Raw genomic sequence first — 20494 nt, 5'->3', positions numbered from 1 at the left:
TAGCTATCTCCCTCCTCCACCTCCCCTCTGTCTGAAGCACACTAACTAGTTTATGATTTTGCTCTCCCACATGACAGCTTTTCCATGTCAACCCTATTTCCTTCTCTCCTTCTAGTCTAATGCCTATTGGCTGCCGTGGCTGAACACAGAGGAGGGACAGGCCTTAGGCCCTCTATAATTACAGCCCGTTCCTTTTTTGAAACTTTTCATCAAACTGTTATGAGGGCGTACATCACAACTGAGCAGCATCTCCATCAGCATCAGTTTTGGGAAGTGGCTGGATCCAAACTCCTCTGATTTCCAAAACCACCCAGCTCACTTTGTTGGGTAACTCTCGTTGGTGAAAGGGATCTTTGGTGTGAATGCGACCAACACAGAGGGCTTCCTCCTTCAAAAGGACTGGGAAGGTAACTGAATATTGTCAGGGCAGACAATTATCCTAGAGTTGTTATGACTGCAGGATATTCTTTTTTAACAGGCTGTATATATTTTAAGTGTCCTATCCTTTACAAATATCTTATATTGTGGCTAGGGATGGAGGAGAAATATGATTCATTTTGCACTTAAAGGCGAACCTTTCCCAAACAATACGTGGACCGAAATACTACCATCCTTCAAAATTTGCACACTTCTGAGTTTTGCAGTGCAGTTATCCTTCCAAGTAATGTGTACCAAGATGCACATACTATGGTAAAGTTTTCATTAAAATGTATATAGTTGTGAAAGTACTCAAATTAGGGAAACTGCTTTGCAATAATGATTATATTAGGTTAAATTGCATACAAAAATGTGTATATGAGGATAAATTTGCACCCAAATGCTGATGCATTTTCATGAGGACTTGTGTGAACAAATTCACAAACTGATACACCAATGCGGAGAAGAAAAAATGTGGGATGGGAAACTGAAATTGATACATTCTCCAGTCCTAATTAAGGATGGAGTTTGACAGTGTGTCTTTTGCAGGTGGATGAACGAAACCATCTGCCATTTGTGTGTGTATGGGCTTTTTTAAAAAAAGAGCTTTTCAAAACAATGGCACACTGCCAATATGCTTTAAAAATGAATGGGGGTTCTGTGTGAATTGGGAATGGTGGAGAAATTGGTTCAGTTCTTATTTTAATGCAAGCTCTCCAATTTTTCACTTTCCAATTTAAAATGCAAACCGCAGCATAGCTATCCTTCAAAATTTACACTCCTCCAATTTTTGTGATGCAGTTATCTAACAAAAGAAAATGTGTGCAAGAAAACCTATATTAGGGGAGTATGTGAGAGAGAGGGGGTGAGGGAGAGAGAGAGAAATACAAAAACACATTATATTAGATGTATGTATGTATGTTGTGAAAATGCAGCAAATTGTACTGTCAGGGCCGTCTTAAGGGGATCGAGCGCCCTGGCGCGACGATCCCTCGGCGCCCCTGGTGGGCCGCCTCTTCGCCCACCTCCCTCCCGTGCTGGCCGCCCCTCGGGAGGGGGGGTGGGTGAGCGGGGGATGAGGGGCGTGGCGCTGCAAGCCGGCCGCCCTCCGGAGCCCCAGCTGGAGCGCTGGGAAGGGCGTGCAAAGCCCCGCGCTGCTCCGGCGCCACGCCCCTCATCCCCCGAGGGGCGGCCAGCGTGGGAGGGAGGTGGGCAAGCGGGGGATGAGGGGCGTGGCGCTGGAGCGACGCGGGGCTTTGCGCACCCTCCCCAGCGCTCCAGCTGGGGCTCCGGAGGGCAGCCAGCTTGCAGCTTGCCCGCCGGCGCGCGCGCCCACCCACCCGCCCATGGGGGCGGCCGCGGGTTGGGGAGGGGGCGCCCGGTATGCCGGCGGGCTTGCGGGGGGGCCCCTGGGGGGGCCGGCGCCCTGGTGCACTGCGCCACCCAGCCCCTATTATGAGACGGCCCTGCGTACTGTACTGAATATTAGAAAATTAAAAGACTGAGAGAAGCAAAAATTGGCAGATTTGTATACCCCTAGCAGCACTTTTGTAAGAAAAATATGGTATGCATCCCTGTTTAATGTATACATACATACATACCGGTACATACATGGCAAGGAGCAGTAACTCACAGCATGAACAGCACCCCAGGTTTAATCCCAAGCATCAGTGATCCTGTCAACAGGGAAGACGATAGTTCAGTAGCAGAGCATCTGCTTTGCATGCAGAAGGTCCCTAGTATCTTTAAGTAGGGCTGGCAATGTTCTCAGCCTGGAACCATGGAGAGATGCTGCCAGCCTGTGTGGGCAATGCCTAGGTCATGGGTAGGCAAACTAAGGCCCGGGGGCCGGATCTGGCCCAATCACCTTCTAAATTCACCCCACAGACGGTCCGGGAATCAGCATGATTTTACATGAGTAGAATGTGTCCTTTTATCTAAAATGCATCTCTGGGTTATTTGTGGGGTGTAGGGATTTGTTAATTCCCCCCCCCAAAAAAATAGTCTGCCTCCCCACAAGGTCTGAGGGACAGTGGACCGGCCCCCTGCTGAAAAAGTTTGCTGACCCCTGGCCTAGATGGATTGAAGATTAAAAAAATAAAAAATCTGGTCACTGACTGTCCAACAGACATATTAACTGAACTTTGATTTCATAGTTTTAGCACACTTTTCATTTTCTTTCCAACGAGTTTCTTATACACCACTTAGAGATGATTGCAATTACCGGTAAGTGGTTTATAAAATATTTAAATAAATAAATAAATTACAGGCAGTTTCAGTGAACTGAAAATTACCCTTGTAGATTTATACAGGTGCACAGTCTCTTCTTTACCAAAGACACCTGAAACTTCAGTGAGTCACAGATTGATTGATTGATTGATTGTGTGTGTGTGTGTGTGTGTGTGTGTGTCTCATGACCTCTTTTTCTTTTTTGCTTTTTCGGGTTGTGTTTCTGATTTTCATGGTAGCTACAAAAATGAGACAGAATTTTTGTCTCTTCCAGTTCCCTATGTCTTTGTCATACCCTAAAGCAGGGATGGGGAACATATGACTCTCTGAGGTTTGGTTGGGCTACAACTCCCATCACTCCTGACCATCAGCCATACTGACTGGGGCTGATGGCACTTGGAGTCAATCAGTGATGAATAAATAGCTCAGATGTTAGAGCATGAGACTCTTAATTTTAGAGTCATGGGTTTCAGTTCCATATTGGGTGGAAGATTCCTGCATTGCAGGGGGTTGGACTAGTTGAACCTCTTGGTTCCTTCCAGCTCTACAATACTATGATTTTATGAACATCTGGAAGTACACAGGTTCTCTATCCCAGCCCTATATGAACAATAATCAGCCCCAAGGAAATTCATACAGAGTAACTGTTCAATATCACTGTTTCTCTCCTTTCTTGTAACTCAGAGAACTCATCCTTATCTTCCTTCCACAGGCAAGATCAGGAAAGATCTTTAGCTCCGGGTCCCATCAACAGACTCAAAACTTTGGCTGAGCTTTAAGCTTTCCATCGCAATGGGCAACTTTTCTACTTTACTTGTTCTGGCCTCTTGTCTGGCCTGCCTCATCCTGAGAGTCTCCAGCCAGACAGCCGTAAGCTTCAGGAATACCCCCATCCCCTTTGAGGTTCTGGATCAAGATAAAGCTTACAGTCTCATTCAGCCTGGAATATTTACAAACTCCAGAGCCATCACCAACCATTCAGGCAACCTTATTGGAGATGCCATCACAGAGGGCCCACAGCTGTCAGTCATGTGTGCTAAGCCGACAGAAATCCGACAGGCCTTCAAGTACATTAACACATTTGTGTCTTGCACTATCTTCATTGTGGGCATCATTGGGAACTCCACCCTCCTGAGGATCATCTACAAGAACAAATGCATGAGGAATGGGCCTAATGTCCTCATTGCAAGCCTGGCTCTTGGGGATCTTCTCTACATTCTCATTGCCTTGCCCATCAATGTATATAAGGTGAGGCCCCTCTTGGCCAGGGTGGGGAAAGAGGAAGAAAGCACCCAAGTTTGGATGAGTTTGTTACATCACTGCAATGCACTGCCTGGGGAATCAAGACTCTTCAGCAATAAACAGTGACCACAGTCTCTTGGGAGTTGGCCACTCCTGGTATAGAGTGACCATTAACAGATAAGTGAAGTCATATACACATTGCCATTTAAAGAGGACTTTCCTTGTCCCACCCGCTATTATGACCATTAAGTCCAGAGCAGGGCTTCCCAAACTTAGGTCTCCAGCTGTTTTTTGGACTACAATTCCCATCATCCCTGGCTACTCAACCTGCTGGCTAGGGATGGTGGGAATTGTAGCCCACAAACAGCTGGAGACACAAATTTAGGAAACCCCGGTCCAGAATCTAAAATTCCCTACTGCACCATGGTGCAGAGATGGGTGGTTCAGAAGCATTTAGGAAAGCTCGGTGTTTACTTCAAATCAGAAGCATCCCTCTTTGAACTCCTTTCTTTGCCCTGCAGCTGAGGACACAATCAAGCTACTGTTTTGGATCTGAGAGCCAGAAGTTGGTCAGATGTCAGAGAAGCAGCACAACTCGGCTTTCGCATGTACTCAGCTGGGAAGCCTCCAGTGCAAAATATTTCTGTGAGACGTAACTGTTTGTGCAGGCTGACTTGGATGTTTCAAGTTGTTTTGGATGTTAGCCAAGGCACCTCCTGATTACAATTAATCAGGAGGTGCCTTGGTGAGGAGCCAAAACAGTTGTGGACACATGGGATGTGAGTGTAGGGTCTCCTTCATGGGGACTTTGTTTTGAAAGGACTGCTACTCCTGCTTGCCTTCTCTGTAATTGGCACAGCAGCAACGGCATATACAATCTGACCTTTGGTTCATCTTGCTTAGTATTGTCTACAATGACTGGCAGGATCTTTCCAGGGGTTCAGGCTGGAGTCTCTCCCAACCCTACCTGGAGATATCAGGGATTGAACCTGCAACCTTCTGCTTGCAAGGCAGGTGTTGTAACCACTGAGCAATGGGCTTTCCCAAAAACTGCCCTCCTCTCCATTTCTAGATGCAGAGATCTTTGTACATCCCTTGACTGACAGAGAGAAGGAACAGAAAGTTGAACAAAATCTTCCCTACGTTAAAGAAGAAAGGAGTGGTTTTATGAAAGAGAAAAGATGGGATTAAGTTAGATCTTTAATTTGTCTACCAATTTCCCATGGAAGCAGTTCACAATATACAAAATAGAAGCAGCAATCATGAATGCAATTGTAGATTGAATTAACTGGAGCGTAGTGTCCAGATCACAGGAAATAAGAGTTCTGCCTTAGTTCTGCTTTTTTATGCAGCCTAGAGATAAGTAAATATTTTTGACTCTCTGTTTTTGACTTTTTCAGTTTTCCAGTCTTAAATGCAGTTCAGATGCATTTCTTCATCAGTCTGCAATTTATTTATTTTTAAAAGAACAATCTTCAAGGAAATTCATCAGCGTTTCTCCTAAAATACACTCCCCCCCCCCAAAAAAAACCACACAATGCATTTTTGTATGTTATTTTCACTAACAATTAATTCTATTGTTTTTATGGATCACTGTTGTGATGGCATGATGCCAAAAGTTTTTATGCCCCCCCAGGCCTGCCCCCATTTAATTTATTTTTAAATTTTAAAATAACTTTTTTTAGAGGCTGCTTCCATAGGCCCCCTGTTGTGATACTGTGCTGCCAGTGGGGTTTTGTGCCGTGTGTCCATTTTTAAAATAAAAAATAGCAATTTAAAAATTCAAAATTATTTTTAATAATTTATTTTTTAAAATATGTATTTACTGCCCACTATGAGAAGTAGCCCGCTGTGATGATACAAGATCTTTGTGCCCTCAAGCCAGCCCTAATTTTTCTCTGTTTGGAAATAGCGTTGATGGTCATGGTCATAATTTTACTGACCACTGACCACTCCTATAGATCCACTGCTGAGATTCGGTGGTGCCAAGTGTGCTCTGTGGCCCCTCCAAGATTAGCTCTCCATGGTTTCAGATGGGAAATGGACATAGCTCAGTAGCAGAGCATCTGCTCTGCATGTAGAAGTCCCGAGGTACAATCCTCAGCCTCTGCACATAGTGCTATGAGAGACTCCTGCACGAAACCCTGGAGTACTGACAGTCAGTGTAGACAATACTGAACTGGATGGGCTAACTGCCTGACTTGGTATATAAGACAGCTTACTCTGTTTCAGGTGGGAGTCTTTTCCAGCTTTGCTAGGAGATAATGGAGATTGAAGTTCATGCCTTCTTCATGCAAAGCATGCACCCTGCCCCTAAGCTCCTGCTGCTACTCAAAGCCCCTGTCTTGTAAGCAACCAGAGTCTGCCTCAGAAGATAAGCAAATGAATTGTTTGTTTTTCTAGCCCTCATGTATGTTTTTCCGGAGCAGTCTAAGGGCTGAAGCAATTCATGACTGTTACCATTTCTATCTTTAAGGGGTGAAATAAGGGGTGAATGGGTAGGAATGAATGTTTGAAAGCTTTCCAAAGTGTCGTGCACACCAAAAACTAACAGCTCAAGGATAAAGACCAGCAGATCCCTTTCCCTGCCTTGACATACTAGCTTTCCATATGCAGGAAGGGTTTATTATTATTATTATTATTATTATTATTATTTCTGGTCCCATCTGCACTAAACATATAAAGCAGCATCATGCAACTTTAAACAGCCATAGCTTTCCTCCAAAGCATCCTGGGAAGTGTAGTGCTGAGAGCTGTTGGAAAACTCATTCTCCGCACATGCCTGCAGTTCCCAGAGTGCCCTAGGGAACAGGAATTATTGTTAAACCACTGGGAATTGTAGTTCTGGGAGGGGAACAGGGGGTACTGTAACAGCTCTCTTTGCCCTTAATAAACCACAATTCCCAGGATGCTTATGGGGGGAAACAATGACTGCTGAAATAGTATCTTAGCCCTTTAAATGTATGGTGCAGATGGAGCCTGTCATACCCATTAGACCCACTGAAATGGACTGAGGACCATTTATTTCAGTGGGTCTACTCTATGAATAGTGTTGGCTATCACTTATGGTCTGAGAATGGCTAATTTTAGCTGTTTCCCATGGCTTAGAACTTCAAGCTGAGTTACTCATGGAAGTTCATCCCTGCCCCAAAGCTCAAGGTCTTAATAGGCTGTGAATGACAACTGTTCTATAAACTGGACAAGTTGTTCAGGACCTAACACAAAGAGGAGATCTCATTCTGGTTGTTGAATGGAATATCTTAACTGTTACACAATTTATTACATTAATCCACATTTTATTATTTGCCGTATCCATGTAATCCAATATTTAGCGTGAACTGAAACAAAACTTTCCAGTCTAATTCAAAGTAAACCAGTCTGGTAATCAGATTTCCATGATAGCTGATTCACTGATTTAAGAGCTTTTTTAAAAAAAATGAAAGAGGAACTTCCTCAGCCAGCAAGTCATTTCTGAACATGTAAGGAGAGCTTTCATAAATTCTTCTAACAGTTTTCAAAACAGAGATGTTTTGTAAGACCATTCTGGGCTCTTGAGTGCTGGAGCATGAACACAAAGAGGCAAACACCATGCAGGATACAACAGATTTATTTTGAATTGCATATGCAAAGCAAAAGCAAATTGTGCAGGGGAATAATTCGCCAACTGCACGCTGAGAGACTAGCGTGCATTCCTTTTATACATGACTAGTGGTTTAAACCCATTAAAATAACGGGCGCTAGAACATTTCTGACACAAAACCCAAGGTCCTGAAGTGCAGGGAGCAGGGCAAACCATGCGCTCCCTACACGGTGTTAAGATTCCTGAGGGAGAAATGACGGCATGTTTCCTTTTATTGTTCCTGTCCTAAACATACTGCACGAAGCATGGCTTGCTGCCTCCTCCCCTCACTTTCCGCATGCGCGATGCTCTCCACATGCCTGTCACTCGCCCAGAAATAACACGCTGCCGCAGACACCCACGGCCGGGGTCTTCTGGCCGGGGGAAGGGGCGGCCGAGGGAGAGCGGCGACAGGAGGGGGCTTTTTCCCCTGGAGTGGTGTGGGGCTGGGGGACGGTAGAACAGGTTTCCTTCCGGATGTGTGGGGCTCCCAGCCCCTTTCGGAGTGTGGGGTGGTGGGTGGGGAAGCAAGGGGGTGAGGCAGCAGCGGAGGTGGCAGCATCATCTCCCGGGAGGCTTCGCCCCCCACACCCAGTTCTCCTCCTCCTTCTGCCCAGTGGCGAGAGTGGCAGCGTGGCCTCCCTTCTCGGCCTCCCTTCAGCCTCCTGAGTGCCAGCGTTCCATTTCAACCGCCGCTTCAACTGCCGCCGCTGCTCCCGGCCCGATCTCTCTGCTCCAATCCCTGTGTCCGTGGGGCACATGCTCAGTAGCGCAAACCCAGAGACACAGGGACTGGATGCAGAGACACTTGTGTTTTATATATATAGATAATAGGAATTTGAAACTTAATTCATAATTAGGACATGTGTTTTACGGGAATCATATGATTTATAGGAAACCGAAAATAGAAACTTATCCGGCCTCCCAGAGCCCACCCTCCTGTCTGAGAATGTAAAGAGAGTTTGTTCTTGGCAAGCTTCCTCCAAGGTGGCAACATAGAACCTAGCTAGTGAGCACACAGATCCCTATTGTCTATTGAAGATTGAGTCTCATTCATAACACCTATGATTGCCAATCAACAAAGAAAGCATAATTTCAATTAACTGGCAATAAACTTATTGCATTAGGCTTTAGAATAAAAGGGTATAAATCAATAAAGCAATACATAAAATACTCTAACATGCTTGATGCTTATAATACGATTAATAAGACTAACTCATAAGGCTTAGACACATTCCAACTCCAAGGTCTCTTCCCCCTCTCTTGTACAGGCCGGGTGCTATTTTTCATTAATAGACAATTCAAGACTCCTTTGTTTCGCCCAGACACAGCACTTATCTTTTAACCTCGGCCGATTTTGGCCGACCGCCAAGAAAGGGGCCCTTCTAAACTGTTCTTCTTTACAGAGGCTTGTAATATAAGCAATACAGAGAAATATGAATGCACAGTGCTGTGAATAATACACAAATATATTTAAAGACTATATTTAAACAAGCTAAAGAAAGCATTAAAAGCATTAAAAGGCATTTCACAACAGGGAATTAGCAACAGGGAATAATTAGCAACAGGGAACTGTCCCCTTCAGTTTTACCTTTATAACTATTTTGTTTCCAAAGTTCATTCATCTAATGATCAGCAACTATTGCCAGCTTTTCACCTGACATTCTTCAAAATACAGCTGACTGATATTTTACATATTTGTTCCATGAGCAGAACACTTGCATTTCATACAAGAACTTGCAGATTTATTTTTTTCTAGGGAAGAGGCTACACATAGCCAGAATGGTATATCAGTTGGACTTATAGGGACGCAGGTGGTGCTGTGGTCTAAACCACTGAGCCTCCTAGGCTTGCTGATTGGAAGGTCAGCGGTTTGAATCCCCACAACAGAGTGAGCTCCCGTTGCTCTGTCCTAGCTCCTGCCAACCTAGCAGTTCAAAAGCACACTAGTGCAAGTAGATCAATAGGCACCACTGTAGTGGGAAGGTAAACAGTGTTTCCGTGCACTCTGGTTTCCATCATCATGTTCTGTTGTGCTAGAAGCGGTTTAGTCATGCTGGCCACATGACCCAGAAAGCTGTCTGTGGACAAACGCCGGCTCCCTCGGCCTGAAAGCGAGATGCGCCACAACCCCATAGTCACCTTTGCTTGGACTTAACTGTCCAGGGGTCCTTTACCTTATTAGTTGGACTCAGTAGTGACTGGTGCCCATTGTGACTGGTCCTCCACAGCTTCTCCCCCCATTCACTACTGTCTGTGGCACTTCAGGTGTGATTGGGCTCTGACTTCCATCATCCAGAGCTACTGCAGCCAATGGTCAGGCGCACTAGAAGCTGCAATGAAGAAATATCTGGCGGGCCACAGACTCCCCATCTGTAAACTAATTAAACCAATTGTCTGACTATATGAGGTATTTTTATATGTTCATTAAAGTGATCTTGTACAGAGCAGTTGCTGCACCACTGAGTCCATCCATGTTTGCTACTAGGGTGAGGGGATGTTTAGCATTTTTGTGTAGCATTTTGTTGTTGGCTAGCTTTGAAAGGGTGGGCATCAATTCGGCCTAGAACTACACAACAGAAAGAGGTGGTACAATGGTGAAAGTGCAGAATGGGACTGTAGGCTACAACCAAGGAACATTTTTGAACATTAAAATGTACTCCTGGCAACCAGAAAGCCGGGGGTGGATGGTCGGCACCAAATTGTCAAAGGCTGGTGTATGGGTTTGCCTGATGACCCCACACATGCAAAGAAATAAGTACAAAATTATAAGAATCCAATTCTCCACTGAGATGGCATGCTAGTGATGTGCTTCCTCTCTTTCAGCTACTTGCAGAAGACTGGCCTTTTGGCGTGCAGGTGTGCAAATTGGTGCCATTCATTCAGAAGGCCTCCGTTGGCATCACAGTGCTCAGCCTCTGTGCTCTCAGCATAGACAGGTAACAGACCACCTTTGTTGCCTCCTGTCAAGCCTGGTTAATTAGGTCCATTCAGCCATTCACTTAGCCAGCCCTACCTACCCTCTTCAGTCTTCCCTGAACACCGTGGTGGATAACCTTTTCAGCCCAGTGGAGCTACACTGTCTTTAGAGCAGGAATGTGGTCCTGCAGATGTTGCTAGGCTGAAACTTCCACCTTCAACTTCCCTGCTGTATTTTCTCAATGCATTGTCTGGGAGTTTTCAGATGTGAGCAAAAGATTCCTGTGCAGCAGGGAGGTTGGACTAGATGACTCTTGTGGTCCCTCCCAACTCTACAGTTCTGTGATTCCATGATTCCATTTGCTTTTTCCTGGGCTGCTCATGGCAGGTATAGAGCTGTGGCCTCTTGGAGCCGGATCCAAGGGATTGGCATCCCCATGTGGAAGGCTGTTGAGGTGACCCTAATCTGGGCAGTGGCGATCATCCTAGCTGTCCCTGAAGCCATTGCTTTTGACTTGGTGGAACTGAATTACCGTGAACAGACGCACTGGGTCTGCATGCTGGCCGCTGAACAGAAATCCAGCTTCATGACGGTATGTTCTCTCTTGTTCAGCAAGATGATTTGAACAACCAAGGGAAGGGATGGGCCAGTCTGTCAATTACGGCTTCTCATTTCCCCTGTTTTAAATCCAGCTCTCCACATTTCCGCATCAGCTTGTGATTTTTTTTTTTTTAACAGTTCTCAGGGAAATTCACCAGCATTTTTTGGTGCAATTTTCCCCTTGTTTGCACATTTTTATATGCAATTTCCCCTAATATAAATATTGTTGCATATCAGGGGGGTCAAGGTAGGATTAGATTACCCTTGTGGGCCCTCCCAACTCTACAACCCTATGATTCCATGATGCTTGTTGTTGTTTTTTCCTGGGCTGGTCATGGCAGCTACCGAGCTGCATTTTTGTATGCTATTTTCACAAATGAGTACATTTACATGCACACTTTAGTTTATGCATTTATTTATTATTTTTACACATTATTTGGATGGAGAACTGCATTCCTAAAATTTGGACAATTGGGAAATTTGAACAATGGCTGTGTTTTGGTTTGCATATTGTTTTGGAAAATGTGGCTTGTGTAAACTTGCCATTAACTGAATCAAAGTGTGTATTCTTATGTTAAAAATGTGCCCCAAATGCATACAATGAGATGGAGCAGGGCGGAATAGCATTCAGTTAACATAACATAAGAACACAAGAATAGCACCTGATTTCTTGGAGAAATCAGGCCAAAGGGGCCTCATTTGGTCCAGCCTCCTTTTCTCACAGTGGCCAGCCAAATGCGCACAAGATGCCCGAAAGCAGAACCTGAGCACAACAGCACCCTCCCTTCCTGCACCTGCTAGCAACTAATATTCAGAAGCATTACTGCATCTGACAGTGGAAGCAGAGTCATCATAGCTAGTACCCATTGATAGCCAGTGGGATGCAATGGCACATCCTGGGAGGGAAGGGGATGGAACAGCTCAGTAACTGAATGCCAGTGAAACCAGAACATAGTGGAATCAAAGGCTCAGTCCATCTCTGGTCTTCATGTGTTCCACAGGGACAAAAGTCCCCAAGGCAATCCCACCCTCCACACAACAGCTAACTCCCTTGGAGAGGCAGCTGCTTTCATTCCTTCCTTCCCTTCCATCTGCAGTTCTACAAGGATGTGAAAGATTGGTGGCTTTTTGGCTTCTACTTCTGCCTGCCTCTGGCCTGCACTGGTGTCTTCTATTCCCTCATGTCGTGTGAGATGCTGAGCAAGAGGAATGGCATGAGGATAGCACTCAACGACCACATGAAACGGGTGAGGTCCCCCAACCAAGGCCCAAGGGAACAAACCCTGTTCCTTGGCTTAGATACAAGGAATGACATCAGGCCACCAGCCCACCTAGCCAGGCTTTGCCTGCTCTGTCTGGCAGTCTACCACACTCCAAAACATGCATCACACAAGTTATTCCAGTTAAATAAGCTGAACTTTCAGCTCATAATAGTGCAGGACGAACAAAAGAGAAACCAGGGTGTGAAACAGCAATGGGGAGGAGAAAGACAGGAAAAGACAGGGCTTGGATGTGAAGAATGGGGTTGATGGTATTTATTGACGTCTGTACCATATTATACACATGCTCAAGTCATCTTTGCCTTTTGTTGCTCCTTCATTCATTAACTTCAATGGCTGGACTGCTGGTGTTCCAGCGCCGGGAAGTGGCCAAGACAGTGTTCTGCCTTGTGGTGATATTCGCCCTCTGTTGGCTACCTCTCCATCTCAGCAGGATCCTTAAGAAGACCATTTATAGTCAACAAGATGCTGATAGGTGTGAACTGCTTAGGTAAGCTCAATATCAGAAGCTCCTTATTTTCTTCTTGGTGCTGGAAGAGACCTCTACCCTCCCTGAAATTAAAGAGGCCATTTCCAGTGTTAGAAATACAGTGAGCCACTTCACACTGATTTGGACCACTGGTTCATCTAACTCAGTATTGTCCACATTACTGTTAACTAAAAGCAAGATGTATGTATGGGTGATCCATATGGTGATATGGTGTAAGGGGTGAAGGAATGCAAGAGGTATAAGGGGATTCTCCAACATACAGGGCTTTCAGACTTACTCATGAGCTGTTGATAATGCATTTTGATCACTGAGATTTCCAGGCAAGACCAGTGCCAAACGTTGGCATTGCTGGCCCACACCTCTGCTGGGAACCCACCGCCAAACTCTGGAGACTCCCAGGGCACAGGAAGTTGCCTTTATACCAAGTCATACTATTTGCCCATTTAATCCAGCACTGCCAACTCTGGCAGGCAGCAGCTCTACAGTGTAACAAACAGAGGTCTTTATAATCACCCACTATCTGATAATCTTAAGAGGAGACAACGGGGGTTGAACCTCACCCCATTGAAATATGAGGCATGTGCTGTCAGCCACAGCCCTTTCGACAAAGTTTGTATGACGGTGGCCATAAATTTTGGGTTGCAGAAGGATTGAAACATGCAGCTGCCATCATGCTCCCCTCTGGCAGCACTGACTCTCCTTTCTCGTCTCCACTCCAGCTTCCTTCTGGTCATGGATTACTTTGGCATCAATATGGCTTCACTCAACTCCTGCATCAACCCTGTGGCTCTCTATTTTGTCAGCCGGAAGTTTAAGAATTGCTTTCAGGTAGGATCGGGATTGTGCTTATGGAGGTGCAGGGGAAAGGACCAAGTGCCCCAGCCCAGTTGTTACCGGGAGGAGGAGGAGGAGGAGGAGGAGGAGGAGGAGGAGGAGGAGGAGAAAACTTTATTGGGGCTAATTCTCTCTCTCTAGTGCAGTTGTTGTTGTTGTTGTTGTTGTTGTTGTTGTTGTTGTTGTTGTTGTTATATTTTATTACTCAGCCTTCACTGTTCATATTATGAACAGATGTTGCTGAACTACAACTGCCCATCATCATAGATTTAACAGAATTGTAGAGTTGGAAGGGACCCTGAGGGTCATCTTTTCCAACTGCCTGCATTGCAGGAATCTTGCCTATAAAATCCCTGGATGAGCTCAAACCACTAAAATTCTGATGAACAGCCAGACACACTGGTCCATTGTACCACAGTCATTGACCATTGTCCCTGGTCATTGATCATGCTTGGGAGGACTGGTAGGAGTTGTAGTTCAGTTACATCTGGAGGGCAAAAGAGTTCCCATACCTGCTATCTCAATATGTTCTTGTTTTTCAATACATTTGCACATGCAGAACGAGTATCATCAGAAGTAAACATTCCCCAAAGACATTTAAAGTTACCTCTCAGGATTTTTATTTGTTTGTTGCATTTATGACCTGCCTTTCCATTCAAAAAAATGTCTAAGGCAATGATCAACAATAAAATCCACAATAAAATAATACGTAACCCTTTTAACAAATAAGCACCACAATTAATCAGATGAAACATATTAAAGTGCTGTTGCAGTAGAGGCAGTGAGTGAGAGGAACCCAAAGGATTGAAACTGGCATACAATTTTCTTCTCACAATGTTAATTGAGTCCAAAGGTCAAAAAGCCAGATTTGCAATTTTTTCAACATCCTGAAAAAATATCTCAAGGACAGCACAGAATGCAATATTGTCTCCATCTTGGCCTGCCCTTGGCAGTAATGTCCCAGCCTCTCTCTGGGATGGGGACTTTGGCAGAGCCTTTATTTATTCATTACATTTTCAGAACCTTTTCTCCTCCCAAAGAGCTCATGCTGTCATCTATGGTTCTCCCACTCCTCATTTTATCCTCACAACAACCTTGTGAGGTAAGCTAGACTAAGGAGACAGTGACAGGCTGTCTCATGGCTGAGTGGCTATTTGATCCTGGTCCAACCCTCTAGCCACCATACCCTGCAGGTTTTCCATCTTCCTAAGGCTGTGGTGTAGGGTGGTTCTTCAGAAGCCCTTAACATCTCTGGTTTCTTTCTCATAGTCATGCCTTTGTTGCTGGTGCCAGAGACCAGCTCTTGGCATTGCACCAACAGATGACAAGGGCTCTGTTGGGAAGTGGAAAGCCAACGGGCAAGAATTGGGCCTCGATCGGAGCAGCTCCCACCTGAAGTACACCTCTTCGTAGATGAGGGGATAAAGAAAAGAAGGGCCCACCAGGACTATGGAGATGGCCAGCCTGATTTTCCTTGTGATTCCTCTTCAACTTCTCTGCTTTATTCTGGAAGGAACTGGCACTTTCACCACCCAGCCCTTTGAAAAGGTCTTGCTCACCTGGTGTTCCTTAGCCTCTTTTTACTTCCTTAACCCCACCCCATTAATGAATCTTTCTCTCTTTCTAAACAGCAGAATCCCTCATAAAAATAAATGGCAGGTTGGGGCAGACCAAAGGTGCTTTTGGTATAGAGGTGGGGAAATTTGGGCCTCTCTGGCTGGTTGCTGATGCTCTCCCAAGCTACACACACCAACAGCCTTGCTTTGCACCCTCCTTGGCAGCTTTTGCCTGCTGAGAATGAGTCCCTGAATGAACTGTGATCGCGCTCCTTACCTGCCTGGATGGATGGATGGATGGATGGAGAGAGAGATGAGTAGGGGTGAGTGTGTGAAACCTTTTAAACATGTGTAGCTGGAAAGTAGCCTACTCTACAAAGGTAGGAGTAAAATTCATTGTTCTGCCCACTTTTGCTGCCTATTTGCATGTGGCCCCTGTAAGGTTGCCTACTGGTGAATGTGGCCCTTGAGCTGAAAATGATTCTGCACCCAAAGATGCAGTTGGTGTATTAGGTTCCAATTTTCCCTAGAGGGAGGACATGGAGAACAAGAAAGCAGAAGGGATGTGGTTCTGGAAGGGACAGAATGCTGGAAAGGAATTGGACAATGTAGCAGATTCCCTTCTCCCTCTTGCCTAAAGCAGGGTGGGTAGACCTGTAGCTAGGGATGGGAGGGAGAGAAATCTTATTCAATTCACGTTTAAAGCCAAATCTATCAAATTCACAACACCTGAAGCAGTATGAGAACCAAAACACAGCTGTCCTTCTGAATTTGCATGTGTCCAGATTCTCCAGTCAATTCTGCAGCCAAACAATGTTTACAAAAATGCATGTATTGGGAGGCAGTGTGCATAAAATATATTAGTGAAGATAACTTAAAAAATGCATGTGTTAGTCAAAACTGAAGGCAAAAAATGTGTTTATTAGGCACTAATACACTGAAGGAATTTCATGAGAATCCTTTTGGAAAAGATTTTTGCAAATTGCTGCATAAATGTAGGGAACTGAACTTAAGATGGGGAAAATGATAATTAAAAGAACTAAAACTGAGAGTTATTTCCATCCCTATCTGTAGTAGAGCAGACTGTGTGGCTATGGATTAGGGTGAAGTGGTGGTAATTTCCTGCTATGGGCAGTCCCTCTCCTACTTCCCCCTCTCACCCCCACTCATTCCTACACTCCCAGGTTTCCCTCTTGCACGTGTGCAGGTAGGGATGAGGGAGAAATTTGATTCCGTTCGCATTTAAAGGCAAACTTACTTGATTCATACTTTCTGAAACAGTAGGTGAACTGAAACTCAGCCCTCCATCACAATATTGGCAAGTCTCTAAATTTCGCAGCAGTTTTTCATCCACATTTAATTTAACACACACCCATAAACATGATGGCATAAAAACATGTGCTACATTAGTGGAAATTGCTTAGCAAAAAATGTGTGTATCAAGCAAGATTTCTTACAAATATGTGTATATGAGCAGAAATTCACAATGAAATGCAGATGAATTTTCATGCAGATTTTTTTTTTAAAAAAAGCTAACCGATATGTAAATAGGGAAAACTGAACTTGAGGTTAGAAAATGTTTCCTTGAATGTGTCCTTGGACTATTGTACTGCCTTTTTGATGGAAGAGAGAGTTGTATGTATGTATAGAAAACCTCTGGTTCCAATATAGCTGACTGCAATCATTATGTTGCTCCACCCACTTTTGCCTCTGGCCCGACCCACTCCTGGCATGCAGGCCTTGGAAGGCTGGCCAAGACAGAGGTCCTTAGGCTGAAAAAGGTTCCTCACATTCTTCTTCTTTTTGGCAATCACTTGTAGCCAAGTAAGATTGTGTTCCATAAACAAGGTTTTAACAGCAAGTCCATAAGTGACTGGAGGCCAATTCTGGATCCACATGTCCTTCCACAGTGGGGGCATAGGTTTCCGGGCGGGAGTTGATCATATACACATGGACAATAACAATGCTCCACCTATTGTGTCATCACTTCCAGAATATGGGTGGTATTCAAATACAGTCGTACCTTGGTTTTCGAACAGCTTAGTTCTCAAATGTTTTGGCTCCTGAACGCCGCAAACCAGAGATTGTTCTGGTTTGAGAACTATTTTTGGAAGCTGAACATCCAACAGGGTTTCCAATTGGCTGCAGGAAGCAAAACTGCACTTTGGTTTCTGAATGTTTTGGAAGTCAAACAGACATCTGGAATGGATTCTGTTGGACTTCAAAGGTACCACTGTATGTTTTACTCAGAGTGGCTCTATGGAAATTAACAGATGTACAGTGGTACCTCTGGTTACGTACTTAATTCATTCCGGAGGTCCGTTCTTAACCTGAAACTGTTCTTAACCTGAAGCACCACTTTAGCTAATGGGGCCTCCCACTGCTGCCGCGCCGCCAGAGCACGAGTTCTGTTCTTATCCTCAAGCAAAGTTCTTAACCTGAAGCGTCATTTCTGGGATAGCGGAGTATGTAACCTGAAACGTATGTAACCTGAAGCATATGTAACCCAAGGTACCACTGTAATTTAATTATGTTCATTCATTTCAATGGACCTTGGTTGTTTGCTGCTCTGCATATGTGACATCACTTATTGTGAGCTGAAGCCACCAAGAAAGCAAAATATGAGATGGTTGTAATGGGAATGCCTCTCCCACTGAAATGCTTTTGCAACCCATCAGTCACTTTGTTTCATCAGCTTCTTTTCACCTCTTCTCCTGGACTACTTGGCTTTGAAGATAGCTTAGTCTTCTTTATTTTGGATTTTGCTGGCCTGCTGGTGTTTCAGTGCTTACCTATGTGAGTGTGTTTGTGTAGACAGTAGCTTATCTCTCATGCATGTATAATATATTGTACAGAGAACCAAGTAAACTCTTAAGGGCTGTATCCAATGAAGTTGACCCATAGAAATTAATGGATATGGCTAATTTAGTAGGATTTCATTGGATACATTCCTAAGCTTCTGCTAGATAAGATAGTGCTGTGATTTAAGAATGACAAGCAGCTGTAATTTGATACAATATGACTGGTTTCCATTCGCATCAGGTAGATGTTCAAGGGTACCAATGAGATTTGAACCTGTTAATTTGTGAATGTGAGCAACTCATGTGCTGGTGATTAGCACCACACCCGGGCCTCCTTTTCCAAGTATTTTGAAAAGGATTTCTTTGCAACAGAATGAACACATCATAACTTTGGGTTGTGACTTTATTCTGTAGTTTATGTAGCCGTGATATATATTATGCTGAATTTCAATTAAAAGTTCATTGACTGTGCCTCAAAGTTTTTTTTCTGGCTAATACGCTGACTGGCAGTTGCAAGAGTTAGTGGTAATGGCAGAAGGCCTTAGCCATCCCCATCCATACTATAAGCCAACCACTTCCTAGTTGCCTGGATATACCGGTAATTTATTCTGTTTGTCTATTTGTGATGGCTGGGTGCAAGAGCTTTTGCATAACTAGCTGAAAATAGCACCACCCATTTTTCAAGGAGGTATCCACAGATGTTGGAAGCTCCAAGCTTTACAAAAGTACAGAATGTGAGGTTGGGGGACCTGAGGCAGGAGCACCCAAAGAACAGAGTATTCAACCCAAATAGTATACAAAGTGGCCATGGAATGCTGGCTGGTTGGGTCAGAGAACTGGGTGCTGGATTGCACTGCCTCAGATCCATCTCTCCCAAAGAGGGGGAAATACATCTGGAAGGTGGGGTGTGGAGGCTGGTCCATTAGGGCAAATAGATCACTGCCTCACAAACTCAACCTTTCTTACTTGCAACCAGTTCAGAGGGTGGCTCTGGCTGTGTGCTTCCTCCTCCTTAGCCTTGGTGTTCCCCTTGCAAAATTCAGCAGGATGGGGAGGAAACTAGAAATTGTCAAATCTGCCTGCTGTTGGCTCTGGCTCCACCTGCTGTTGAGCTCCTTCCTTTCCACCCAACCAGTTGCAATGAGCAACAGCCGCCACTGGGCGATTTTGCATCCCTTCCCAGCAGTTGTGCACTCAGCCTGAAGTAATTATCCTGCATCCGTTTTGCACAAAAAAGAAAACCTTTGCAGGGGGGAATAGTCACCACGCTGCAGTTCTGCCAAGTCGTTAACTCTGTCGCAGTCTTCCAAGAAGTCACCAAGTGTATCCTCAGCAGAAGTGAATGTGAAATACCTGGGTCTAGCTTGCTTCCTGGCCTAATGTCTGCATAAGCAAAGCACACCATCAAGCCACCCCCAGGGCCATGTTGGTCAATTTGTAGGTGAAGGAACAATTGTACGGCAAATGGTGACATTCATACCCCTGTCATTCTCCCAGCTCAGTGTGAATAAAATATTTCCCTGTATGAAAGATTTAAGGGATTCTTATTAATGGTTACATGGGGCTGGGAATCTACTAAATACTTCATACTGCTATCTAATTCATCCCTCTCGTGTGTGCCTCTGGAGAATGCAAACATAGTGCAGACAATCCCATGAGCCCCAGTGGCTGACATAGGAAGGAGAGAATATGCTCAGCACGTACCATGTAATTGCTGGGCTTATCTGAACATGTTTTAAGCTGCCATACCAAGTCCAGAACATTGTCTCCTGAGAAAAATCATAAACAGATTGTGGCTTAATTTTGTTGCACAACAGAATGCATGTAAGCTTTCACTATCACAGCTGATTGGATTCCTCTTCTGTGCAACACTGACACTCACTCGCTTGCTAGACAACAGCCTTTGTAGTAGCCAACACAGAACACTGGATACAGCCCTTTTGTCAAAAATTACTGGTGAACTGTTCTGGTTCCAGGTTGTGGAGATACTGAGGGAGGGGGCGCCATGGAGGATGATTCAGCTTCACTGCCAGGCGCTGCAGCAACTCTCCCTCATCACTGCTCCCATCTGCTTGCTTGCCATGCAGAGAGGAAGCAGGCAGTGACATCTGCTGATCCTCTCTCTCACCACCGACTGGGCCAAAGTGAAAGGCAGGTGAACAATCAGCAGGTTCCAATGGAGAGGTGGAGGCTGGGCCAGGGGCCCATGCCAGGCTATCAGCAGATGCCTGGACACTGCTAGTGATGTGAACAAAATCTCCTTTTTGGGTGCTCCTAGTAACGCAGACAAGTTGGCTCAACTTCCTTCTGTCATTGCCTGATGCTTTCTTGCTACCAGATACGCAATAGTAATTTTTAAGAGAATTCTAAACAGAGAGCAAAAGCATTTAAAAACACCCCCCCACACACACACAGTAAGTTGGAATGGATTGCATCATCCAATGTTTATTAGGGGGGGGGGGAACCTTTAGTCCATAAAAACAATACCCTTTCTTTCTCAACCCTA

The 20494-nt window shown here is 44.8% G+C and overlaps 1 protein-coding gene across 1 annotated transcript; it reads left to right on the top strand.

Annotated features, from left to right (window-relative positions):
• The first annotated feature begins 230 nt into the window (after positions 1–230).
• On the top strand, positions 231–16022 carry LOC117040355 (endothelin receptor type B-like). Its single transcript, XM_033138077.1, has 8 exons — positions 231–407; positions 3359–3894; positions 10334–10446; positions 10815–11019; positions 12125–12274; positions 12664–12797; positions 13517–13625; positions 14901–16022. The coding sequence occupies exons 2-8, from the start codon at positions 3439–3441 to the stop codon at positions 15042–15044; spliced, it is 1311 nt and encodes a 436-aa protein (XP_032993968.1). The 5' UTR covers positions 231–407; positions 3359–3438; the 3' UTR covers positions 15045–16022.
• The last annotated feature ends 4472 nt before the right edge of the window (positions 16023–20494 follow it).

The sequence above is a fragment of the Lacerta agilis genome, chromosome Z, assembly GCF_009819535.1.
Source record: "Lacerta agilis isolate rLacAgi1 chromosome Z, rLacAgi1.pri, whole genome shotgun sequence".
NCBI classification, from domain to species: Eukaryota; Metazoa; Chordata; class Lepidosauria; order Squamata; family Lacertidae; genus Lacerta; species Lacerta agilis.
The sequence above is the reverse complement of the archived record's forward strand: the minus strand, read 5'-3'. Positions and strand labels throughout refer to the sequence as shown.